The sequence below is a fragment of the Paroedura picta genome, chromosome 2 (assembly GCF_049243985.1).
Source record: "Paroedura picta isolate Pp20150507F chromosome 2, Ppicta_v3.0, whole genome shotgun sequence".
NCBI lineage: Eukaryota > Metazoa > Chordata > Lepidosauria > Squamata > Gekkonidae > Paroedura > Paroedura picta.
In genome coordinates, this window is record NC_135370.1 from 146,924,767 (window position 1) to 146,952,502 (window position 27,736).

Sequence of the window (27,736 nt, forward strand, 5' to 3'; positions counted from 1 at the left end):
TGTATCAAGTGTAGCAGGAAGGTCTTGGCAGAGGGACAAGACTTTATCTGCAAAAAAGCTTGCTAATGCTTCGCAACTCAAATCTAATTTCCTGGCATTTTGGCGGCCCTGATCAAGATCGAACTACCTTTATCTATCTATCTATCTATCTATCTATCTATCTATCTATCTATCTATCTATCTATCTATCTATCTATCTATCTATCTATCTATCTATCTATCTATCTATCTATCTATCTATCTATCTATCTATCTATCTATCTATCTATCTATCTATACTGCTCATCCCTACAGCTCTGGGCGGTTTACATAAAGTGGTTTTTTTAAATCAGTCGGCTTCAAGCAAATGCCTGGTGGAAGAGCTACCTTTTACAGGCCATGCAGAATTGTGGAAGTTCAGGCAGGGTGCCAGGAGAGAGCTCGAAGACATGATTTTGAGTCAAGCCATAAGGTTTTACAATGGCATCTTAGTTATCCATCATATTTTTCATTTGATTTATTTGATGTTTATGACCTCCCCCACAAGGTTGGCTCAGGACAGTATTCAAACAATGTAACAATACAATCAATAAAATAAATTAAAACTGTTTTAAAATATTAATTGCTGACAGTGCAAATTAAATCAATGAATATAACCCATTTAGATGTTTCCTATATACTCTTCAGAGCCAGGATGTGAGTAGGGGCTTCTTATAATTATGGTAGATGAAAATAGTGAGTGATAAATAATAAATGAGTAGGACCCAATAGATGTTACCATGTCATTGGTTCCAACCAAAGCCTGGTGGAAGAGCTCCATCTTGCAGACCCTGTGAAACTGTGCTAGTTCGGGCAGGGACTAGGTTTGTTCTGGGAGCTCATTCCACCAGGTAGTGGCCAGAACAGATGTCCTGGCCCTGGTTCAGGCCAGATATACCTCCTTGGCCCAGGAACCATTAACTGGGTAGAATTAGTAGAATAGAGTGCTTTTCGGGTTGTATAGATAGACAGACAGTATCTCAGATAAACAAGACCCAGACCTCAAATGGCCTTGTGGGTAAGTACCAGAATCTTAAACTTGATGCAGAATTCAATTGGGAGCCAGTTTAGCTGTCAGAGAACAAGTCTAATGCCCTCCAGGGTGTATTCATAAAGATCCTGGCTGCCACATTCTGTACCAGTTGCAATCTCCAGAGCAAGGATAAGGGTGAGTTTGTAGAGTGAGTTACAGAAGTCCAGTTTAGAGGTGACCATCACATGGATGACTGTGGCTAGGTTTTCCACAGGGCCAAGTAGGGCCCTAGTAGTTTGGCTTGGCAATGGTGGAAAAACACCAAGTATGCTACTCTTCAGTCCTGCACTTTCATAGATAAGGAAGTATTGAAGATCACACCCAAGTTCCTGGCCGAGGAAGCAACTAACATTTGAACCCTGTCTAGGAATGGCAGTTAACCCTGTCCCTTCCTCACTTGGACCTTTCCGACCTAGCCACAGGACCTCCTTCTTTGAAGGGTTAAATTGGAAATGACTGTGCTTGAGCCATCTTGTCACTGCTTTCAGGTACCTGTCAAAGGTGTATAAGGGTATATCTGAACAGCTGTACATCTGTATATTGGTAGTATCCAAACCTGAACCCCTAGACCAGCTGGACAAGAGGGCACATAAAAATGTTAAACAGAATTGGGAAGGGAATTGTTCCTTGAGGCACCTATGGCCAGGCTGGAAGCCAGACTGTAATGGATTCAAGACTGAAGCTTCATTGGCCCACAGCAGCCCTCTCAACCACCTTTCCCGGAAATGTAAAATGCAAGATGGGCTGGTAGTTGGCCAGGTCCACTGCCTCCTTCAGCCCTTCCAGAAATTCTCCCATTGAGAGGAAAAGATTGATTATCTCCTGGAGACAACCTCCTATCCTTTCATCGCTATTTTAAGTAGCCACAAGGGGCAGGGATCTAGTGGGCATGTGGCTGGCCTCACTGAAACTAGCAACCTGTCAACTTTAGTCAGCATTGAGTCACCTGAAGTCATCAAATACTCCCTCCAAAAGCAGCCAAAGGGCCTTTAGTTCTCTTACTGTATCAATGGTTGCGGAAAGGTCACAGCAGAACATCGAGATTTTATCTGTGAAATAGCTCGCAAATGGCTCACAGCTTATGTTCAATTGGCTATCATTCTGATGCCCTTCCTTGAGGGCAGTAAGGGATTGAGCTACCCTAAATAATTGTGCTGGGTGTGAACATCATCAACTCTTTTGTGAATTAGTCAGCATTTTGTTTCCGTCATCTTATGGACATAGTTTAAATAGGCAAAGAGTTGTAAAGCATCAGGCTGCTTAAAAGAATAAAGTAGTTTTATTTAGAAAATAAAAACTTTGTATAGAAGGAAAGAGAGATTCCTGTCTAACTGCCCTGTTCTGCTCATGTTGCCTATTGTGTAGGCAAGCAGGGAGTAAGTATGCTCACAGGAGCAGGAAGTTTCCAGTTGAACCAATCTGAACACAGTAGAAAACTTTGAAAAATACCAGGAAGTTCCTATTCTATGCTAAATGCACATCATTTCCAATACCTCATGTAAGATATTCCTTATATTCTTTTGAAGAATGCACACTACTGATCATACACATTCCAATATGTTATTGAGGTGGTCTCCTGGCAAATAGATGGGGAAGAGATGGGGAAGAAATGGAAGTAGTGACAGATTTTATTTTCCTGGGCTCCAAGATCACTGCAGATGGGGACTGCAGCAAAGAAATTAAAAGACGCTTGCTCCTGGGGAGGAAAGCTATGGCAAATCTAGACAGCATCCTAAAAAGCAGGGACATCACCCTGTCAACAAAAGTGAATCTAGTCAAGGCTATGGTCTTCCTAGTTGCAATGTATGGCTGTGAAAGTTGGACCATAAGGAAGGCCGAGCGTCAAAGAATTGAGGCTTTTGAACTCTGGTGCTGGAGAAGACTCTTGCGAGTCCCTTGGACTGCAAGACGAACAAATCGGTCAGTCTTAGAGGAGATCAGCTCTGCCTGCCCCTTAGAAAGCCAGATCCTGAAGATGAAACTCAAATACTTTGGCCACCTGATGAAAGGAAGGACTCCTTGGAGAAGAGCCTAATGCTGGGAGCGATTGAGGGCAAAAGAAGAAGGGGACAAGAGAATGAGGTGGCTGGATGGAGTCACTGAAGCAGTAGGTGCAAACTTAAATGGACTATGGGGAATGGTAGAGGACAGGAAGGCCTGGAGGATCATTGTCCATGAGGTCGCAATGGGTCGGACAAGACTTCACACCTAACAACAACAACATATAATCCTCTACAGTTCTCATTTTATGAAATTTTCATATTTATTCTACATATCTTTAAACTTCTCCACGGGAGCTGCATAAATAAAAGAGTAAGGCCTGTAGGGGTGGGCGCTGTCCAGAAGGGGGGGCAATGATTGGCCCCTGGCCCTGCCTCCCGATTGGGCCCTCTGCTTGCCAGTCCGGGGCCAATTGGCAGAGGCCCTGGGATGCTGGGCCGGGAGGGGGGGAGAGGGCTTTGCGGCCAGGGAAGGAACTAGGCCGGTGTGTCACAGACATGCCAGCCCAGTTCCTTCCTTGGCTACGAAGCCGGGAAGCTGGGCCAGGAGGGGGCCGCGAAGCTGGGAAGCTGATCTGGGAGGTGGGGGAAGAGGGCTTCAAGGGCTCCTAGAGCCCGCTGTTTTTAAGGTACAGCGGATTTAAGTACTACTATACATTTATAAAGCAGTCGTGTCTTATTCTGTGGGATAAAAGTGCTTTTTTCTGAAAAACTTTGATGTACCTACCCCCCCTTAAACTTTACTTCTTAAATATTGTAGCTGTCTTCATTAGCTGATTTGTGAACCTTCTTCCAAATCCCCTCCAATTTGTTGATTCATTTGAATTCTAAGTACCTAAAAGCAAACAATTTCCAAAAGGAGAGTTTTTAGTGTGCTGCATTTTAAAATATATATCTTGTGGACTGCTAATTTTTGTTACATGACCAGCACCCTATTCCATGAATGTTTGTGTGAAAATACGCAAAGTAATTCCATGTGCAGACTTAGCAATGCTGACTAAAATAGCAACAATCCCTGGAGTCTTGAAAGCAATGTTTGTATTGAAGTAGCTCATGTATGACAGTTCCTTTTATAATATCTGTGTAAAGTAATGTGACCATCTGCCCCACAAATGGCAGGACTGCCCTGGGTTCCCCCCAAATGCCTCACATCCTGGACAGTTGCCAAATTGTCCCGCTCCCATTTGTTTCCCTGTGGCCGCCCTTCCTTCCGGGTGAGGCGAGGGAGTCCCACGGGGGGAAAGGGAAGGAGGGCAGGCTAGGAAAGAAGGGGCAGAGCCTCCCACTGTGCGGCATGGCCACCAAGGTCCTTGGACAGGGTGGGAGGGAGGCCGCTGCACCGCTGCCACATCGCCGCTGTGCTGTTGCACCACCACTGTGGCAGCGGAAAAAGTGACCAGAAAGGTGGGATGCACCGCCACCTCGCTGCCACCGCACTGCCGCTGCAGTGGAAAAAATTACCAGAAAGGCAGGACCCGCCACTGAACCGGAAAAAGTGACCAGAAAGGCAGGACGCGCCGCCGCCACCATCGCACAACTGCATGTCTCGCCTTTCTGATCACTTTTTCTGGTAACTTTAGTGTAAAGTTCAGGTGAAAGATATTAAGCAAATGATGACCTTCATAAATTAGCAGGGTTTAGAATATGGATCCTGTACTATGTGCTGGTCTAGACTGGGAATAGACAGCAGGGACTTCCCTCCATTGCAATGGAAGAAATGTATAGGCACATGAAAGCTTATATCCGGAATTAAATTTTGTTGGTCTTAAAGGTGCCATTGAACTCAAACTTTGTTCTGTTGCTTCCGGCCATCCTGGCTACCCACCTGATTCTATCCATCTGTTCATTATTCCCACCCTTACTCCAGGGAACTCATGGTGGTATGTATGGTTCACTTAATTTTTACATCCACAGCAGTTTTTTAAGTTATGTTTGGCTGAAAGAGGGAGGAAGTGAGAGGCCATCCCAAGATCATCCACTTAATCAGGGGTGTCAAATATATGGCCTGGGGATCGGAACCTGCCTATCCAGGGCTCTTATCTGGCCCACAAGGAACTGGTACAAGGAAGATAAGGCAGGAGGGGGGAAGGGGACACATGCAGTGAGGTGTATAATCGAAGCTTTAAAAATAGAAAGGAAACTGCTAGGGGGCAGAACTATGAGGCTGAGGTAAAATAGTGTGCGGGGGGGGGGGAAAATGGCAGCGAATGTGGAGAAAGAGATGTGATATTAATTTACAAAAAGTGCTGTATGCCAATAAAGGTTTGTCTGAGTCTACAAAAAGTGACTATTTTATATGCTATCCCTTGGGGGAAAAACTAGGCTTGCATATGATTCAATACATTTATTGGGGGAGTTGTGGATTCCCCAGTAAATCAGTTGCTTTCACTCCTAGGAATCAATTACTTTTTGTTTGTATATGGAGTAGAAAATAATATTGTTAATTGGGTTTGCCTGTGTCATTTATAAAATTAATACCTCCAGTATCTGGCATTATATTTTATGGCACACATGGCTTGGTCTGACATTTATGTCAGATCCACTCTTCATAACAAATGAGTTCGACATTTCCACTTTAATTTTTATCCAGTCAGAGTAAGTATTTAATGTTAAAACTTTTGACTGCAAACCCAGATTGATTTATATGTTCAGGTTGAACCAATTGAGCCCCTAAACTGGTTCTACTCACAGCATGATTTATGGTGAGCCACATTCACAGTTGCCATCAATCTAAAGAGCCACATGGCTACTACATGCATTGCATACCATCCCACAAAACCCACACATACAATCATAATAAATCTTTGTAAATTAAACATATCATAGTCATCTATTTAATAGTACTCAATTAAGACCGCTGTGCACTTTTGACCCTTAGCCAGCCCTCAAGTAACTTAAGTGAAGGAAAGTCCTTTGCCCTTAGCTCTCCTGATCTCTTCTCAGCATGAAGCAAAGTAACTCAGGCAAGAGTGTGAGATTGCCAAGACACCCACAAGAAAGCAAGGTGGCAACCAAAAAAGAGTAATAAAATGTTATCAAACAGTTGTTGTAGATAGCTTGCTGTTTTCCAGGGTTGTTGGTCAGATACTGGGACGACAGTGAAGGGTGAAGAGAAGAGTGGAGGGTTGTTGGAAACAGTGGACACAAGGCTCATAGGTCAGAGAGGCTGCCAACCACAAACCCTGCCAGCCTTGCCTATTTTCCTGGTGCATAGGTTGGGTGTCACATTGAGGAATGACACTCAGAATGGCCATGGATCAAAAAGCCATGGGTGGCTCCCAAGTCACTGAATGGGTATCATTAGTATCTACAGAGTTATGGCTTCTTATGGTGGCTACTGAATCACATATCTTTTCTTGGATGCACAAGGAGGAAAAAACTATCAAAGAAAAATGTAGCCCCCAAATCAGTATATGGTTATATTTTGTTGACAATACTTATGAAGGACAAAAAAACCCAACCCTGAATCCTAGTTTTAAGTATAACATGCCATATTTTAACTATAACTTATGCCCTCGATGGGTTGTTGGAGGCGGGTGTCAGCAGGGCCCACTGACTGGAAATGATGTCCGGACAGTTTCCGCCCACCAGAGCCCTGCTCAAATATTTTAACAGTGAAAACTGTTACAGATATTGTGTTTGTAAATATTGTTTTATGCTGCTTTTTATGTCTCTGGTGAGCTCCTTGTTTAATTGCTGATTTTAGTATGATTTTTAATATTTTATATGGTTGAACTTGTGAGCTATTTTGAGTTTCTAGAAAGGTAGCATATGTATTTTCTAAAGAAATATTAACGGGTTATTGTATGGGACATTTCTTTGTATCTGTTCATCATATGTGCCTTCTTTGGATTGTGTCCATCGGTTAGTATGTTTAACAGTTGTTCCCAAACGATATTGCAAAGCAAAGATACCATGTCTTCAGTTTGATTAGATGTGTACCAAAAGGGAATTCATCATGTTCATATGTTAAATTCTTGCTGTATTGCAGCTATAGTAGAAGAAATTCATTCTGCTCAACGGGAACGTGATGAGGCAATAATGGCAAGATTGAAATTGGCTAATGAAGAAAGAGATGAAGCATGTAAACAAATGAAACTACTGGAGCAATCTTTTGAGATGTATGTAATTTTCTGACATATTTATTCATTTCATTTATCTAGATCCCACCTTTTTTCCTCAACAGGGACCCAAAGCAGTGTACATTTTATCCTCACAACAACCTTGTGAGATAGGTTAGGTTCAGAGTGTATGACCCAAGATCTCCCAGCAAACTTCCATGACACAAATGAAGATTCAGACTGAAGTCTTCTGTTGCTGTTTCTGCTAGTACCTTAGGCAATAACGTCTATACACACCTCCCCACTTTGTGGTAAATTTTCTCTACAAAATAAAATGTTTCCCCCACTGAGACTGTTTGACTTTGTAGCATAGTTTTCTTTGTTTATAATAATGAAGCTCACTGTCCCACCTTGTCATTATTGGATTTTTTTGGCTTTGTTCAAACCTGGATTCTTTTGGGAAGGTATAGCCATCCTTCAAAACAAAAGAAAAACCCTTTGTCAAAATGGCATTGAGGCATTTTTACCAACAGAACTATTTAAAACAGTGGTCCGCAAGCTTCCGCTTCGGCGGCCGATTTGCTCACGGCCTGGCTAGCTTCTTGCTTCGGGGCGGAGGGAAGAAGGATCCGCGGCCCGGCGCCGAGGCCTTCACGGCCCGGCGCTGGGCCGCGGCCCGCGGGTTGGGGACCACTGATTTAAAGGTTTTATTTACAAAGATAGAAAGCGTAGTTGGAATTGAGGAATCAGTTTCCTTTATACAAATCAGTTATTTCACAGCTCCGAGTTCTTAATTACAGGTTTTTCAGATGTTAAAGTTTCCTTAAGGTTTCTTTACTCTGTTTATTCCAAAAACATGTGTTTTTCATTGTTTATTTAGTCTATATAGTTCTCCTGAACTGCCTCTGGTAACTAGAAAGTGGGCATGCTTAGCTTGTACCACTCCTTTTTGGATGAACCAATCTCCCACTGCCTTCCGAGGTAATGGAAGTTCTTTTTCACACAGGTGTTTCTTAGGAAATACACCCCTGTTTTCCCTTTACTAACTAGGCAAGGGTCCCTCTTCTTTTCCTTAGAAGAAGTCTCCTTCCACTTTGACCTAATTTGGGAGTAAACACCTGACTACCCAAATTCTTACTGCCCAAAAAACTGCCCTTACTGCCAAAAACAGTTCAAACACTGTGTGGAGCTCTGTTTTCTCACTAGAATTTCTCCTCAGAGGAATTAATCAACTAAGAATCAGAATCAAACCTCTCTCTGACCAGTCTCAGACTGAACTGTGTTCCCTCCAGCCCACAGCCAGTATATTAGCTCCCACCCAACTCTGGCTGGCCAATTACGGGGCTCAGAGCAGCCTTATCCTTGGTTCTGACTGCCTAGTGAGGATTTTTAATTCCTATCTAACTGTTGCTGTTGTTTCAGCACTTAGAGCCATATTTTCTAATGGCTGTCATAACACCCTTTTTTCCACATTATAATTGTATACTATAATGTGTGTACACATGTAGAGAGTTTTTAACCTAGGTCTCATATAGGAATAGACTTCTATAGGTTTCCATGTTGCTGCTACAGTTGCTTCCACATAGCAAATTTCCCCATAAGTTCTCTGCCCCACTATCTGGCAGCCACTGTCCCCCATCCCCTGTCCCACCCAGGAAACTAGGGCTTTAAAAAATAGTAATTGAATATCATTATAACAAACATTAGGTTCTATGAATACCCTGCTTTCAGTTTTAAGAAAAAGAGTAAACCTCTAGCCTCTTTCCTGTGGAGCTATGCCAGTGGAATTCTGCAAGTCTGATAAACAGATGGCATTATTATTATTATTATTATTATTATTATTATTATTATTATTATTATTATTATTATTATTATTATTATTATTATTATTATTATTATATATCCCGCCTCCCACCGAAGGCTTGAGGCGGGTAACATAAAACCCCCACAATCCCCTAAAAACCAGTAACCGATAAAAACTAACACAATAAAACCTATCAATCAAGAATGGCTGTAAAACTCATCCTAATCTTGTCAAATATTCACATCCCCATCTAAAAGGGAGATGGAGGAGAGCTGATGGTCGAAGCCAGGCAAGCTTCCTTGGGGCCGGGCATGACCAGTAGGTTAGCCCCCGCAGAGCGTAAAGCCCTGCAGGGGGCATAGGGCGATAGGTGGTCCCTCATATATGCTGTGCCCAGACCACGGATGGCCTTGAAGGTCAAAACCAGAACCTTGAACCTAATTCGGAATACAACTTGCAACCAATGGCAATGATATTGAATGATATTCAATTCACATTATGAAAACAAAACCCAGGCAAACCCAAACTTTACTCTCACACAGCAGCCATTCAGGTATTGCTGTGTGCCCCAAAACTCTGAAGTAAAGCAGTTTTGGAAAAGATCATTGAGAAGCTGGGAAAACCCCAGGAGGTACATGAATGCACAACAGTGCTCAAATGGCAACAAGCAGGAGCTTTAGGGGATTGAAGATTGCAAATAGTTGTTACCCACAGCATGTCACTTCCAGTGTGAACATGGAGATTGTGTTATTATGTTGGCTCTAGAGGGAATTCTAGAACATCACATCAATATGATGACATCATCTCCAGGTGCAAACAAAAAGTGATACTACAGCATCATCGTAATACCTCTCCCCCCCACCACCATTTGGATTACATGTGAATGAGGGTTATGTTTATGCTACTCTGAGAAACAGGAATATTTGGTTGTTTGTTTATTTATATTCAGACTTCTATACCACCCCTCACGACAGGTCATCTCAGGGCGGTTTACACATAAAATGGATCATTAACAGATCTTTGATTTATTTCTTACTGTTTTTGCAGTTGATGGAGGTTTCTTGTATCATGAGCAATTTTGTTCCTGAGACAGAAATCAAAGTGGATGTTAGGAGAAAAGATCTTGAGTATAGATTTTATTCAGGAATAAATCAGAGGAGAGTGACATTTGATACAAGGGTTTAATGCTTGGACTTACAAGGCTATTGGTCAGACGTTTGACTGTATAGAAAATCAATTGGTCTTTTGTGGCAGTAGACACTTTCCATCAGACATATCGGTTATTAAGGAGTGCAATCAAATCCTGTACTTACCCCACACACGACATCCTTTGTGAATCAAAAACATTTTTAAAAAGCAAATTAAATTGAATCCTTTGTTTGAAATAACAGCATATATTTTCTTCTGCAGAATTCACTGGGGTGGAGGGAGAATTTCATAATATATTAACTACCATATCATCCAACATTTGTTATAGATTCTGTTTCAGTGAGTCCTACTGTCATTCTTTTTTTTTTTATAATGATTTTTTTTATTTTCATAAAGATAGAAATATAATCATCATTTGAGAATATACGACCCCACATTGACTCCACAGTGATATAAACTTTTGCCCAAGACTCTAAGAGCCATGAGTCTAAGAGCCGTCCGCATTTCCACTACATTAAAAAAAAAGAAAAAAAAAAAGGCCTGTTTAGATATACAAAAGAAAGGTTATACAATCTAAGAGCTATCCTAGCAGATATTTCTAGGTTTGAGTTAGATGCTTAACATTAAACATTTCTTATAGCACAGTATGAGTTTTGGCCCTGTATCAATACCCTGATGAAGGGAGAGGAAAGTAGGGCTTTGCCTTAAAGATGTACAAAAAAAAAAAATTACAAAAGGATTTCATAATTTCTCCTTATCCTTAATACAGATACATCTACAAACCATTTATACTTGACCCATTCTAAGAGCCATCCTGAAAGGTATAAGTTGAGAGCTTTGCATTTTCTACAGATCAATATGGGCTTTGGCCCTATAACAATACACCAATAATAAAAAATAATAATAAGGGGGGAAAGCCCCATTTTATATTTCCAACGCTAACGATTATATTACCTATATGCCTACTAAGAAAAAGAAACAAGAGAGAAAAAAGGCACTGCTTCCCCTTTTTCATAAAAGTAGCAATGTAGAATATAGTATATGTTGTTAATACAGAGAATAATAAGATTTCCAGGTTTAGATTAAATGCTTAACATTAAACATAAAACAATATAAGCTTTCAGTCTTCTATAGCTTCTCCTTATCCTTGGTTCTGATACATCTACAAAACAATTTATGCTTGACCCATTCTAAGAACCATCCTAACAGATATATTTTCAGATTTAAGTTGAAAGCTTAACATTAAACATTTTCTACAAGTCAGTGTAGGCTTTAGTCCTAGAACAATACACTAATAGAAGAAAGAAAAAATAAGGGGGGAGAACCCCATTTTACATTTTCAGCACTGATGGTTATATTACCTATATGCCTACAAAAGAAAAGAGACAAAAAAAAAACAAGAGAGAAAGAGACACTGCTTTCCCTTTTTCATAAAAATGGAAATATAGAATACAGTATAACATTAAACATAAGACAATATGAGCTTTCGGTCTTCTTAAGGGGGTCTCATCTCGAGGCTTGCTACATCTTGTCGTTCCCGTAAAATTATATTCTGTCCCATAGGCCTTTGGCGTAGAAAGTGCAGTTGTACTCTTTCCCGCAGAGTATGCATCGATAAATCTTGAGGCCGTTGCACCTCCTGGACTCCAGTATCAATACAATTTTTTCCCCAGAGAGATCCTTTAAATCGGTTACTTTCACTGCAGATCCATATTTCTTTTGATTGATTTTTGTACACTGTTGCTTTGAGATGGCTGTATGTCTTTTTAAAAAGGGTGTCCTTATCTGGGCTGCAGAACTCCGGCATCCCATTTTCCGTCTCCAGAATTTCAGATTTCTCTTCTACTGTTGGTTTTCCACCTTGTTTAGAGCTGTCATCAGCCACTGTTATTGATCCATTATTCCTGTTAAAGACGTCTTCCTTGGCATCTTGGATCTCCTTGAAGATATGAATTTCAGATTTCTCTTCTGCTGTTGGTTTTCCACCTTGTTTAAAGCTGTCATCAGTCACTGTTATTAATCCATCATTCCTATTGAAGACTTCTTCCTTGCCATCTTGAATCTCCTTGGAGATATTTTTGATCAATCCATCTAAGAATACTTTGTAATCTTGGGTTTGTATCTCTATTAGATGAGCCAATCTTTTTAACATAGACATGATTTTGACTTTTAAAAAACCCGGCCTCAAACAATTTTACAAGTGGCCAGTAGAGGTCCTCTGTTTTATCCTCTAATGTTCCGGCACAGGCATGTGACGTATTAGAGTCAGTTAAGGTACAGAGTTCTCGTGAGATTTTCACATTCACAGCTCTTATCTTCTTATCTTCGAAAACCAAAACAATTACAATGAGAGCTTTTGCCAATTAATTCGAGTTGATTTGAGTCCTTCTTCTGCTTAGTTAGGAGAATTAGCCTGCCTCTTAACGAGGTGGCTTCAGGCAGAGCAGAGTAAGAGGAGGGGGGAAACAAAAGGCTTTGATGCAGGAAGAAAGACGAAGAAAAAAAAAACGAGAGATACTTGCAGTAAATGATGTTTTGGAACTCAGCCGATGTCCTCCCCTCAGTTCAAAGCGTTCATTTGTAGTAAATCATCATGTAGGGTTGAAGCAGATACTTTAAGATTAAAGAAAGAAAAGAAAGTCCGAGGTAGAAAATGGCAGTCGTCCTCTGGACCTGGAACGCTGACAGCCTATAATCCAGGGAGATACACTCCCTAAAGGATTGGAGACGGCCCCAAGAACTTCCTGGGTAGAAAGGTGAGGTGGGGTTTGCGTACCCCTCCTCTTTTCTGCCAATTGCTTGCACAATTGACCCCTGTCAGGCTTCAGAGATAGCAGAGCAGATGCCCTGCCACCCTCTCAGGACGACATCTTTAGCCACACCCCAGTCCTACTGTCATTCTTGTTCAGAGTTAAAGTACCATATCTGTCAAACTGTGAAGATAAAAGACAAAAAGGTGTGAACTATAATACTGATCGTTCCATCACTGGTAGAAGCCAACAACTCAAAGAACACTATCTACAGATCACACAGTCATGACTCAAATTGCTTTAAGTCAGGGGTAGTCAACCTGTGGTCCTCCAGATTTTCATGGACTATTATTATTATTATTATTATTATTATTATTATTATTATTATTATTATTATTATTATATATCTCGCCTCCCCCCGAAGGCTCGAGGCGGCTCACATAAAAACCCCTCCCTTAAAATCCATAACAATCACATAAAATTACAATAACCCATTAAACAATAACAGCAATAACAGCAATAGATGGCAATACTAATCATCGAGTCTCCGCCACCTCAGGGAGGTGGAGGGAACTAGTGCTTACTCACTACCACCAGATTTCATGGGGGGGGTCTGATCCTCCTCACCGCCCAGCCTCACCATAGGCCTGGCGGAAGAGCTCCGTTTTACAGGCCCTGCGGAATGCAGCTGCCTCAGGACTGGCTAGATATGGGTCCTCCATGGTGTAGCTGTGAGGACCCTAGCAGCCACATTTTGGACTAGTTGCAGTTTCCAGATCAAGCCTAGAGGCAGGCCAGTGTAGAGCGAGTTACAGAAATCTAGTCTGGAGGTGGCCGTCGCATGGATCACTGTGGCTAGGTGTTCAGAGGACAGATAGGGCACTAGTAGAGGGGCCTGGCGAAGGTGGAAAAATGCCTGGCCAGCTATCTGCTTAACCTGTACCTCGAGTGTTAATGAGGCATTAATGGTTACCCCCAGATTCCTGACCTGAGACGCGATATTAAGTTGCGTTCCAGCCAGAGAGGGTAAATGCGCTTCCTGATCTGCTCCCTTACGGCCCAACCACAGGACCTCCATCTTGGAGAGGTTGAGTTTCAGGCGACTCTGCTCGAGCCATCCAGCTATGGCTTCCAAGCATCTGGCAAATGGATCTGGGGGGGAGTCTGGGTGGCCATCCATGAGGAGAAAGAGCTGAGTGTCATAAGCATACTGATGACAACCCAGCCCATAACTCCGTACCAGTTGAGCCAGAGGGCGCATAAAGATGTTAAATAATGTGGGAGAGAGCACCGAGAGGGAGAGAACCAGCAACCACTGGCAGGGGCTCATGGGAATTGTAGTCCATGAACATCTGGAGGACCACAGGTTGACTACCCCTGCTGTAAGTGACTTTAATGATTACTCAGAGTCATTTTGACATACTATGCGTTGTGATGATATTAAACACACCAAAATTGAAGGTGTGATCTCTTATTGAAACATATCACAAGAAACATATCACACCATATTTGAGGGTGTGAGTATCTTTGAGAGAGACTATTGTGAATTGAAAAGGATCCATTTCGAGTCAAAACATCTTCTTTTGTGAACTCTTAAATTATTTTCTGATTCCTTTGAGAATTCCTCTACAAGCAATAGATTTCCTTTTTTGGGGGGGGAAGCAAAAAACAATTGCCCATTGCACAGTATATTTCTGTTTATAGTTTCTTCAACTGTGTAATCCCTTTGTATATTTCAGTGTCAGCAGGTGTCACTGGAAAAAGTTACAGTGAAGTTTCTGTTGTATAGGTTATTTAACCTCCTCTTAATTAGCTTAGTGGGGGATGTCTTCCTTACTCTCAAATCTTTTTTTGTTAAAACAGTATGCAGGGTATTGAATACAGAGAGCTAAAGCACATGTATTTCCAAGGTCCTTTCCTACATCACCCTCATATGATGCACCTGTTCCAAAAGACTGGAAAATTTTAAAGAGTCTCTTCAAATTTAGTAAAAGGAGTTACAATCAAAAGATAGAACTGCAAATGGTGCAAGGAAATTTCTTGGATATTTTTTGAAAGCCAACTAATGGTTAGCAACATAATTATTAGTTAATCTCAGTTATGAATCGCTTTCTACATTTCAAAAGACATTAACCTATGTTTTAAACTCAGTTAACTTTTTATTAGAGTTTCTAAGTAATGATGATCGCTGATACAGAGTTAGAGCAATATTAATTAATACATTTATAGTTCTATCATAAATATTCTGTAAATTTCTACAAGAATCACAATTTCATAAAAATCCGCAAGGTGGTTGTTTCAGAATTGAGGGATGGGGACCCCAATGGCTTAGTTAACACAGAAATCTTCTAGGGGGAAACTGGAAGAACTTTCAATTAAAGTTTTATCTAATTTTCTGAACTTCTGTTCAGAATTAGAAGTGGTGTTTGGTAAGTCCATCCTCCTAACACTTTCCATCGACTCATAAGCACAAAGCTAACCAAGCTTACTTGGAAATAAGCTCCATTGAAGGCAGCAACACTTCCTTCCAAGTAAATATGTTTATAATTGGAGTGCTGGTGTGTTCATTCATTTAGGGATGCAACAAACTAAAACTAAAATACATAATTTCAGATGAAATTTGTAAGTCCAGAAATAAATAAATAAATGAGAGTATGTGCTCTCCGGTCACTGGGGAACTTTCTTCATCTAAGCACATATGAACAATTGATCCTTGTAGTCATATATAGTAGTAAACATTAATAACTTAACATTCTGAAGTCGGTACTGAAGATATGGAGCATTATTGAAAGATGGAATCGAGCAGGTGGCACTTTAATATGTTCAGTGTCATGGTTGACTCTAAAGACTACTAGAATGAAATTACTTGAGGTTCTAAAGATTTAAAAAGCGAACTCATTTTGCTGCACTAAGGAAATGCTACTGATCAGGCTTTCTGTGTCCCTTTTTTCTAGGCTAGAAAATATTAACCCTGAAGAAAATGACATGGTAAGCCATTCTCTGAGGAGATTTCTTGATGTCAGTCTTATATCTTAGAGGCTTAAGTTCAATTGAGTGGGTTTCAGGAACTAAGATGTGGGAAAAAGAAGAATTGACACACTAATAATGTACATCTTTGTCGCAGTATGAAAATTCAATAACTTCACTCAGTCAATTTACAATTCACATGTGCCTATTAATTAAAACCCTATATTAAATAAAATATATTAAAACTTCTTGTCTGACTAACATATAATGCTGTTGGTAGACATTACAGGAATTACTGAACAGAATAAACAATGCAGACTCTGGGATGGCTATACGGAGGACTGGAGCTGTAATTGTCGATCGAATATATAGGACTCAGGAACGCAAAAAGAAAATAATGGCTGAAGAAATGAATGCAGTCATAGAAGAACGAGATGCTGCTTTGGCTCAAGTAAGTCCATGTTATATTATAAAAACTTCACTGGCACATACTCCCTTCCCGTTCTCTTCTCTACTGGGAAATGAATTGTTTTCCCATTGAACATGGCGCTTTTTTGAAAACTTTCACACACACAAAACTATCCTAGGAATTATTGCAGAGAAGCAACAATATATAAAGCCACTTTTCAAAATGATTATAGTATTATGTTGTATAATACCACAGTATTGGGAAATATACTGGTGTTGTATTATTAAAACTTGGGAGAGGGGGAAACTCCCAGACACTTGATGGATAAGATTAAAATGTAAGATTACCTTGATAATTTTAAGGTAGAAGACATAACGCATGCAATGAAGACCAGCAGAAGATGTAAAGTAACACATGCTGGGAGGGAGGGGATTAGAAAACTGCCACTACGTGTAGAAGTAAGTATTAGGCTAGTTGGGTTCAGATGTCACTGAGATTCTGATGGTTATAGGGAATAACAATTTAAATGTGATCCTTTAGGTTAAAGTATTTTATTTTCCAGAAAAGTTCCTCATTTTCCAAAAAAGCAACAGAGGTAGAGAATGGGAAAAGAAACTGATAGAATCTAGAAATGGCAGCACACTTGTGGCTTATCGGAAGATTATAAAATGGCTTAAAGGTAAAGGTAAAGGTATCCCCTGTGCAAGCACCAGGTCATGTCTGACCCTTGGGGTGACGCCCTCTAGCGTTTTCATGGCAGACTCAATACGGGGTGGTTTGCCAGTGCCTTCCCCAGTCATTACCATTTACCCCCCAGCAAGCTGGGTACTCATTTTACCGACCTCGGAAGGATGGAAGGCTGAGTCAACCTTGAGCCGGCTGCTGGGATCGAACTCCCAACCTCATGGGCAGACAGCTTGAAACAGCATGTCGCTGCCTTACCACTCTGCGCCACAAGAGGCTCATAAAATGGCTTAAAGAATATCTAAGAGTATATATTTTTGACAGCAAGTCCGCGCATGTAGATTGACATACCACCCCTTGGCAACGGGCCACAACCTGAAAAAGGTTGTGGACCGCTGTTTTAAATTAATCTAAATCCTTTATGTTTGTCCCCAGTTTCCCAGAATGTGAATGCAAGGCACTTCTGTTCACATGGCATATGTTGTGTGTTAAAGATTTTGAGTGGTTTTTTTGACAGTCCCATCAAAAAACATTCTGGAAAGTTTGCTTGGGATACTACAAAGTCTTATTTGAAAGGACAACCTATGGTATCCAGTTCCCCAGCTGTACTTTAGCTCCCTGTGCTGCATGTCAAGGACTGCCGGATCTGGGATGAGAAATCCCTGGAACTTTTGAGGACAGAACATGGGAAGGGTGGTGTTTAGGGAGGAGAGGGACCTCAGCAGGTAACAATGCCATAAAGTCCACTCTTTGAATCCACCATCTTCTCCAGGAAAACTGATCTTGGTCATCTGGAGGTCAGTTGTAATAGCAGAAGATCACCTGGAGGCTGGCAACCCTATCCATGTCCTATTTGTTATGGAGAGTCCTTTGCCCTCAGCAGTGGTTTTCATGGAGGCCAGAGAATTAGGAAGGGGTAGAAATCTGAATGCTTGTAATTCATGCGAGTTCATATCCTGTACTATGGAGACACTGTTACCTGACTGATACTTATTTCTAGGCTACCTTGCAAGTTTTACATGATTGAGAGATAAAATACATTATGCAACAATAGACATTTATCATTACAAAAATCAGCTACCAGTTTGAAAGTCTTGTTATTACTTTCTTTACGTGGCTGTAGTTTGCTGGTCAGAACTGGGCGTATAACATTTTTAAATGTAGAAAATGTTTTTTGTTGGGAAGCACCCACAGCATTTTTGGAATCTTTTTTCTTACATACCTTATTTTTAAAACAGAACATTGAAACCAAGCAAGAAGACATCAGCAAACGAAGAGGGGATTTTTCTGTTTGGTTTGTGGCAATTTTGATTTGTTTGGCATTTCTATCACAGTGTGTTCTCTAATGGGCTGTGGAATAATTCTGCAGAGAATTGTATAGCTTGTCTTTAAGTTGTGGATTTCAGCTCTGCTTGCTTGGGTCTGTTGCTCCTGGCACCTACCTTATACCAATGTCAGTGCAGCATATGGGTCAAGTTTCAAGGAGATAGTGTGGACTATAAAATGCTACTTTTATCTTAACTGTAGTGCACTACAAATATTTGATTCCCAGCAGTACTAGTCTAGTTGATACACATTCTATTACAGAGTGAGATGCACTTTATTGATTTCTCAATTGTACAAAGTCACACTATTTGTGTTCCTAGCACAGGGACTCTCAAAAACTAGCTATTAGATAAATGTATAGATATAAACTTGCTTTGGTTTCCATTTCTGCCTTGATTGATCTTGAGATACTTTTGACATATGATGATAACTTTAGCTGCCCTGTAGATTACCTGAGAAAAATGGAAAGAGTGATTTACACCTTGACTTAAGAAAAAAAATGAAACCTATGTTTAAAGGGCATGCTCTTCATTATGCTGATTCTCTTGTAGGGTACTGAGTTTGAACTGGCTATATTGTGTTGAGGACTGCTATCCTTAGCGGCAGAAAACAGTTTCTGGCCCTGACATTTATTCCTCCAAGAAGAAAATCTGCACCCCCTTACTTGCAGCATTTGAGAGATAAGCTTTGCTCAAGGATAGAGGGTGATAATGGAGCACAGACGTAGAGTTTGCTCTTATGCAGACTTATACCGTGAAGATCCATTGAAACCAATGGCTTTAGAGCAGGGTTGTATTGATAGTCTCATTTGTTTTTGTTTTTTTTAATATGCATATCGGTAGTACTTGCCTGTGGAAGCATAAACATGTCAGATCAGTGGTTCTCAACATGGGGGTCGCAACCCCTCAAAGGGTTGTTTGGTCCTTTCCTGAGGGGCGGCCGCCGCATGGTGCTGGCCTCCTTCGCACTGCCTCGGAGCTCATGGAAGCCGCGGAGGAAGCCAGCACCGTGGCGAGCAGGAGCAGCAGCAGCATCATGCATGTGTGCATGTGCCGCCACCACCCCTGCTGTAGGGGTTGCAGCATTAGGACGGTGGAGAACCACTGTGTTAGGTGTTTGAAGGAGGCTCACATATGCTGTGCCTTTAAATAAAATCCGATGTTTAAACATAATTTCCTTTGGTAGCCTTCCTAAGATTGTTGCATGACATCTGACAAGTTAACATACGTTACTTATAATATTGTTCATTTTAGGTACTGGTTCTTAGGCTCTGTGGTAGCTGCCAGCAACATGGCTGCTGAATCACATGATGTTGGTTGAGGCTGTCACAGGGTTCTGCTGGCATCTGTAGTTCCAGTACTTTTGAGGTTCATAGGAAAAATGTAGTAATAAAGGCTATCATACACCTGTGCCTTGGATAGACCTCTTATACCCAACCTCAACTCTTCTAGTATCGAAGTGCCTGTTGACTGTTAGAAGGAAATTGGTTTCCACAGACAATAAGTAATAATCTTTGATGATAACTGCATAATAATTGTTTGTTATCTGTGAATATAGAGTTATAGTTTAGTGGTGGGCATTTTAGTTAGTCTTTAAAATGTAGTTTGGGATTCCATCACTGTTAGATGTTAATTAGGCCCTATGAGCATACACATACACTTGCATATCTTAAGTCCTAATTTTATTTGAACTTTGCTCTGTTGAAAAATTTCCACAGCAGGTGAGAGGGTGGTGAAAGTTCTCACAGAGCCCCAAGGCAGCTATATGTGCGTATGAGATTTTAATGTAACCACGGTGACTTCACAGAATGATGGTCATTATCATCATCACTGAGTTGAATGGTAGATGTGTATGTAATCTGAGATCATTTAGTAGTTTGCTTAGCAAATATGCAAGCTACTTTTTGTAAGTGCAAAAACAAATAAAATGGTATTTAAACTCAAATATTTGATACTACTTTTTGTATGTTTTTTCAAGTGAATAAAACAACAAACAACTAAGAGCATAGCTAAATATTGACAACAGTCTCTCTTCTAACACTCAGGCCCCTAAAAAGAAACTGTCAGCCGTTTCCTTTCCACTGCCAAGGCATCTGTTAGCAAAGACATCTTAAGTTATCTCATGCAACTTTCTTTATGGCTTTATTCCTTGTAACAGAAACAGCAACACAAAGACACCAAAAAGAATGAAAGTGAATATAAAGAACCCACGGCCTCGTTTTTAATGCTGTACACTAATAAAGAATTGGAAGTTGAGCACTCTCTCTAATTAAATGTGAACATTAACGGCTAACGTTTTAAAGAAAATTATTTGCCAGCAGTGGGCAGTATGATGAAGTATCTTAAAGCAGCTGCTGGCCCTTTGCCATTTACACCTTCTGGACAGGAATGTTAACGTGAAAGGAGTTTGGCAGCTGAAAGTAGGTAACTGAGGAAGGGACAGCTAGCTTTCTCTTACCTTTTGTGGAGGCAAGGTAATGAATATTTTCACTCCCGGGGCTCTAAATGCTTTTACTTAGGTGTCCTTCCTTCAGCAGCCTGTGGCTTTTTTACCGGTAATTATGGCACAATACAGCCAAAGGGCCGAAGATGTAGAATCTGTTGTTAAAGGGAAACAATGGTTTCATGGCCGGTGTGGCGCTGTCTGTTTAATACTCTGCACTGAAGCAATAACGTAATTGGCAAGCAAACCTGGTTTTCCAGCTCTGAATAGTTTGATCACATCCTGCTTTGCAGGAACATGCTTATGGCTGTTCATGAACAAAATTGGCACTCACCCAATAGCTCATCTGAAACAAGCTCAAGGCCCTCTTCGCCTGTTTGTGGCACCACTTTGGCAAGAGAGCTGCTGTGGAGAGAACAAAGGCTTAGACGCCCTGTAGTTGACAGGCCAACTTGTCAGATAAAGCAGGTCACTGGTGACCAGTAGAAGATCAATTAGGCTTGTGGGTCAGTTTCAGAGCAAACTTTTCTACGAGCTTAGTTTCCCAAGGAGAGGCCAAGAAATCACTGTTTTTCTGTAATTCAGAAAGCATTCAAGCATTCTCGCTACAGGCGAGTGAGCATTTCTCATTGAATGGCTACACCTGTGAGGTGCAGCAAGGGATTTTTCTTTAAAATTGGGGAGGGGGAGAATTAGAGGCTGCTTCACCTGGATTTAGGAATCTGTGTTTCATTGGTGAAAGGATACAAGGCTGTTATAACAACCTTATTATACTTGAAAATTATTAAATATTATGAAATGTTAGCACAATACTGTTAAAATCTGAAATCAGAAAAGGTCTGGGAAAATCTAGTAACTTTTAGTTACTAGTTCACAACACTGAATTAGTATGTAATAAATGTCTGTATATTTAAAGGCAACTCAGACCCTCTGCTCTGTCACTATTAATTATACTTATCTGATGTATAATTTGTAGATTAACACACCAGCATTTCATGTCCTGGGCAGGTGTGCCATTGTTGTGCTTGCATGGGCTGGCATGGGCAGTAAATGCATTTATAAATGGTTGAGGATGCAAAGAAAAGCTTCCACAGGCATGAACTTTTTTCCCACGGACTGTGTGCTATGTTAATGAGGCCTGCTATTAGCTGACATTTTTATTTTCATTAGCCTGTCTGGGCACCACGTCCCATTTTGTTGTTGTTATTGGGCATACTGCTAAATGCTGAACGTTGCTTCTATAATGTGTATTTTTTTCATTGTGATTGTAATTTGTATTTCCATTGTCAGCTTGCCAATGGAAGCAAAGTATTAATAGTTTTCACAGGACATATATAAACAAATATGAACAGAGCACATAATGAGGCACATCTTCTACAAGAGACCTATTTAAACACTTATACTCTGTGCTTTTCTTCAATTGTAGAGACTCAAAGCAAGGTGCTTACAAAATATAGTGATCCTTCCCCCCATTTAAGAATATACATACAAATGGGCACTAGGGACAATCTTCCGGGAGGGCAGTGGAATATAGCCCAAGCTGATGCTGATTCTGCCAGCACAGCTCACGGGGGGGGGGGGGGGTTGAAGGCTGAGGGCCAAGAGTCCGTTGGCTTTTGCCCTTGAGGCCTATACTTAATTATTGTGCTTTTGTACAATTCCAGACTTTAGATTATTGGCAAACAATGGGAGGGGCAGCTGCTGTGCTCAGGGGCAAGAAAAACTGCACAGCTTAGAAAACCACCAGAACCTCTCAACCTGAGATGTCATTTTGTTTGCTTCTTTATTTACTGACTTCATTTATATCCTGCATTTCTTACGAATGGTGACACAAAGTGGCTTACATCCTCGTCCTCCTCCCCTCCATTTTATCTTCACAAGTGGATCTCCCAGGTCCTAGTCAGGCACTTTAATCACTACACCATGCTGGCTGTCACAAGGCTATCACAAGAGATCTATCATAAAATAAATCCTGAAGTTTTAGTTTGTGGAATTTATTTTTCTTCATATTTGGAGCATTCCCCTCCCAAAAACAAATGGAGCCTTTTCATCAAATGAAATTAGTTTTTAACCAATGTTTCTCTGTATATTTTAGCTCTGAAAAGATCTAGAAGTCCCCTTTGGGTCTAGCTGTATAGTTTTAATCCACCCCCAGGTTTTTCCAACACTCAGCACTTAGAATGGAACAGAAATACAGAGGTGTAAGTAATTGGCTGCTTGCACCCTGATCTGTTTTACAACCTCTCTGACAACTGTCTAAGCCCCCACCCCAACTTTACAGCATAAGCAATATCTCTCCTTATTCTGCTGATAGTTTCCTGGTATTGGAGAATATGGAGCAAGGGCTATTCAGTAGGCATGGGAGGAGTGAATGCAGTAGAACAGCTCAAAGATATTTCCTTAGAAAAACCCCTCCTTGTCTGATATCCTAGTGAGTCATACCTGCCCTTAAAGTGGAATGAAGGTGAAAGGGAAATACTCTCTAAAATTAAAATGCCAACCTCAATGTTACTGGAAGCCGCAGGTAATTAAGGTTATCTACCAGACATTTTCTCAAAAATGACACTAAGGAAATCTTAAGGTTAATGTGGTAGTCCTTGATATTGTGATAGTTTGTGTATGGAAACCTTAATGTGTACATCATGCTTTCTTACCTATCAGGACAGGTGCATTATTTTGTGCACATGAATCATTAAATACACAGAATAATAGAATCAGAGTTGGAAGGTACATCAAGGTCATCTAGTCCAACCCCTGGTCACTGCCTACCCACAGTGGCCCCAATTTCATGACCAAATGATCCTCCCCCCCCCAAAAAAAAATCTATAGAATCCAGCATGGCCTGGAGGAAATTCACCTACCATCCCACAGTGGTGATTAATAATTCTTTGGGTATTCAAGGAAGGGCCATAAGAGACAAACACTGGCACATTTCTGGAGTAAATTCACCTACCATCCCAATTCCCTGGGTATTCAAGGAAGGGTCTCAAGAGACAAACACTGGCACATTCCTTCCTGCTCACCCACTCACAATTTGCCTAAGTTCATAAAATCAGCATTTCTGTCAGATGACTATCTAGCCTCTGCTCAAAAACTTCCAAAGAAGGAGAACTTACTACCTCCCAAGGAAACCTGTTCCACTGAGGAATCACTCTGTCAGGAATGTCTTCTGGATGTTTAGCTGACAATTCTTTTGAATTAATTTCACCCCATTGGTTCTGGTCCAACCCTCTGGGGCAACAGAAAACATCTTCTATATGACAGCCCTTCAAGTATTTGAAGATGGTTATCATATCACCTCTTAGTCATCTTCACTTTATTTATTTATTTGTTTGTTTGTTTGTTTGTTTGTTTGTTTGTTTGTTTGTTTGTTTGTCATACTTCTATACCGCCCTCCCCGGAGGCTCAGGGCAGTTTACATTATAACAGAGAACCATACATAAAACAGTCTGTAGAACATGTACATCGATAACCAACAATTGCAACCAAACACAACACAGTATAACAGTAACCAATCGTAATACAAAAAGGTCCAGGGCTTGTTGATGGGATTCTCAGGGGGGTGGCTTATTGATTGAATTCTGAGGGGGGGTGGGGGGGAGCCCTTGGTCGCTGTAGGGGCCCTTGGTCGCTGTAGATTACGTCTGGTCTCGGCCAAATGCCTGGTGGAGGAGCTCCCTTTTGCAGGCCCTGCGGAACTGTTTAAGCTCCGTCAGGGCCCTGATCTCCTCTGGGAGCTCGTTCCACCAGGTAGGGGCCAGAACAGAGAATGCTCTGGCCCTGGTCGAGACCAGACGGACTTATTTAGGGCCAGGGATCCTTAGCTGATTGGAGACAGTAGAGCGTAGAGCTCTTTTGGGGGCATAGGTGGGGAGGCGGTCCCTCAGGTACACTGGGCCCTGACCGCATATGGCCTTGAAGGTAATTACCAGAACCTTTAGTCTGATCCGGAATTCAACTGGTAACCATTGCAGCTGATGGAGAATAGGCCGGATATGGGACCTCCACGGTGTTGCCGTGAGGATCCTGGCTGCTGCATTTTGAACTAGTTGTAGTTTCCGGGTCAGGGCTAAGGGCAGGCCTGCGTACAGCGAGTTACAAAAGTCCAGTCTAGAGGTGACCGTCACATGGATCACTGTGGCTAGGTGTTCCGGGGCCAGGTAGGGCGCTAGTAGTTTGGCTTGGCGGAGATGGTAGAATGCCAGCCGCTCTACCTTTGTGATCTGGGCCTCCATTGTGAGGGAGGCGTCCAGAATCACGCCTAGGTTCCTGGCGGAGTGAGCCGTAGAGAGCTGCACGCCATCCAGGGTAGGCAGGCGTGCTTCCTCACATGGGCCCTTCCTACCTAGCCACAGGACCTCCGTCTTTGAAGGATTGAGCTTCAGACGACTTTGCTTGAGCCATCTCGTCACTGCTTCCAGGCAGCTGGCTAATGCTTCTGGGGGAGAGTCAGGGCGGCCATCCATCAGGAGGAAGAGCTGGGTGTCATCTGCATATTGATGGCAACCCAGCCCAAACTTCCGTACCAGCTGTGCGAGAGGGCGCATGAAGATGTTGAATAGGATAGGAGAGAGGACCGCTCCTTGTGGGACTCCACAAGTAAGTTGCCGGCGGCCTGATGTTTTCTCTCCTATTGCAACCCTCTGTCCACGATCCTGGAGGAAGGAGATCAGCCACTGAAGGGCTGTCCCTTGTATTCCAGCATCGATGAGGCGTCAAGCTAGAAGCTCGTGATCGACTGTGTCGAATGCTGCTGAGAGGTCTAATAATATCAGCAGTGCCGACCCGCCTCGATCCAACTGGCGACGGAGGGTCTTCAGGCTAAACAGACCCTCAGCCTTTCCTCATATGACTTGGTCTCCAAATCCCTCTCCATCTTCATAGCCTTCCTTTGGACACGCTCCAGTTTCTCTTTAGTTGTGGTGCCCGAAACTTAACACAGTACTCCAAGTCAGGTCTTACCATAGTAGAGTAAAGTGGTAACATCATCTCATGTGATCTGGACACTATGCTTCTTTTAATGTAGCCCAAAATCCTGTTTGCCTTTTTACCTACTCAGATTTTTCCTACCTAAATAAAGATCTTTGCATGTATTACTATTGAAATTCATTTTAGTCCAGTTTTCTATTCTGTCAAGATCATCCTTTATCCTGATTTTGTCTTCTGGTATATTTGCTACCCCTCCCAGTTTAGTGTCATCTGCAAATTTAATAAGTACCCCCTCTATTCCTTCATACAAATCCAAATCATTTATACATATGTTGAACAACACAGGACCCAGGACAGATTTCTTGTGCAATGGTATTCTAGATTTTTGTGCATGTATTAAAATCAGCTCTGGAACTGGTATGTCTGAAACCCTATATGAATATCCTGGAATAAGTTGCTCGAGTAACCGTTGGCTCACCTGTCTTGGCTAACTAAGATCTTTAACTAGCAATATGCTGAACATGTATTCTGTAACAGCAACGTCCCCTTTGCTAACCAGAACAAATAATAAAGTAAATTGCAGGGAGGGCACGCTCACCTATAAAGTAAAGTTCATTTTTTTTGGAAATGGGGTTTATATTTGAGTTGATTTATATATTTTGTAGATAAATTGGGCATATGATCCAATATCACCTCCTATTGTCATTCACCTGCTGTTGCCATTCACCTGCAATTTGTAATTCGCCATCTGAAATAACTCACCTTTCCAAGGACAGAGACTCACATTCTAGCTGTATCTGAAGAGGTGAGCAGCAACTCATGAAAGTTCCTACACTGCCACAAAATTTGTTAGTCTTTAACGTGCTACTGGGGTGGGAAGGTATTGTCAAGGAGAGAGGAATACAGCAAAAATCTAATAATGACTTGTTGGATCCAACTCTGTAGGTCGAAATCTCTTTTTAAGAGGTGGATCTGGATACAGCTTTGGCTGTACTGTGGTCAGACCACTATGCCCTGCGGGCCCGGCTAAGGGTACCACCCCCTCCCTAGTTGTGTGGCGGGCGTATTTCTATCCGCCCGCAGAGACTCATGGATCCAATTGGTTTTTAGAATGCTCTGCGGGACCCGATACCTCCTGGCGACTCATTAGCGGCCCTAATGGAGGACTGGCAGTCCCATCTGACAACCGCTATAGATGAGATCGCCCCTAAACGTCTTCTCTGCCCTCGACTCAAACGGGCCCCCTGGTATACGGGGGCACTCTGGGAGAAGAAGAGGGAATTGAGATGACTAGAGTGAGTGTGGCGGAAGACCTGCAACGAGGCTACAAGAACATCTCATTGCACGCTGATGAGGGCGTATGAGATGGCGGTGAAAGTGGCGAAACGAGAGTTTTTTGCCACAGAAATTGCGTCCGCAAGCTCCCGCCTGGCCCAAGTATTTAAGGTAGTTAGATCTCTTACCACCCTTGAGGGGCGCCAAAATACTAGCCAATTGGATCATGGCTGTGAGGCCTTAGCAAGCTATTTTACGGATAAAGTCTTGTCGCTCCACCGTACCCTTCCGGCCACAATTAATACAGTAAAGGAACTGGAGCCTGTTGGCCACCTTTGGCAGTGAGGTTTCATGGCTTCAGGTGACTCTCTTCCTCCGAAGTGGACAAGTTGCTGGGGTCAGTCAGGGTGACCACTTGCCCCCTGGACCCCTGTTCCTCTTGGCTCCTCAAAGGAGTTGGCCAGGGGATAGGAGGCCAACTCAGGGACATTATCAACCGCTCCCTGAGTTCCAGGGAGTTCCCTGAGAGGCTGAAGGAGGCAGTGGTTTGTCCTCTCCTGAAAAAACCAACACTGGACCCGCGGGACCCTGCCAACTACCACCCAGTATCGCACCTAGCGTTCCTGGGCAAGGTGGTGGAAAGGGCCGCAGTGGACCAGCTCTTGGCCTTCTTGGAAGAAACTTTGGTACTCGATCCATATCAGTCTGGCTTCCGTCCTGCCCACGGGGTGGAGACGGTACTGGTCACCCTGCTGGATGACCTCCATCGCCAGCTGGATAGAGGCAGGTCGGCCATGCTGGTCCTATTGGACCTGTCAGCGGCCTCTGACATCGTGGACCATGAGATCTTGGTCCACCACCTTGCCGGCACAGGAATAAGGGGCACAGC

General features: G+C 42.1%; 1 protein-coding gene across 6 annotated transcripts in view; it reads left to right on the forward strand.

Moving 5' to 3' along the window:
* The window catches only part of MIPOL1 (mirror-image polydactyly 1), a 286,508-nt gene that overhangs the window by 123,995 nt on the left and 134,777 nt on the right, over window positions 1–27,736 (forward strand). For all 6 annotated transcript variants that reach the window (XM_077323149.1, XM_077323147.1, XM_077323144.1 and 3 more), the window contains 3 exons: window positions 7,043–7,172; window positions 15,770–15,803; window positions 16,063–16,233. In XM_077323149.1, the coding sequence (XP_077179264.1) occupies window positions 7,043–7,172; window positions 15,770–15,803; window positions 16,063–16,233 (335 nt within the window). The remainder of the gene's footprint in view (window positions 1–7,042; window positions 7,173–15,769; window positions 15,804–16,062; window positions 16,234–27,736) is intronic.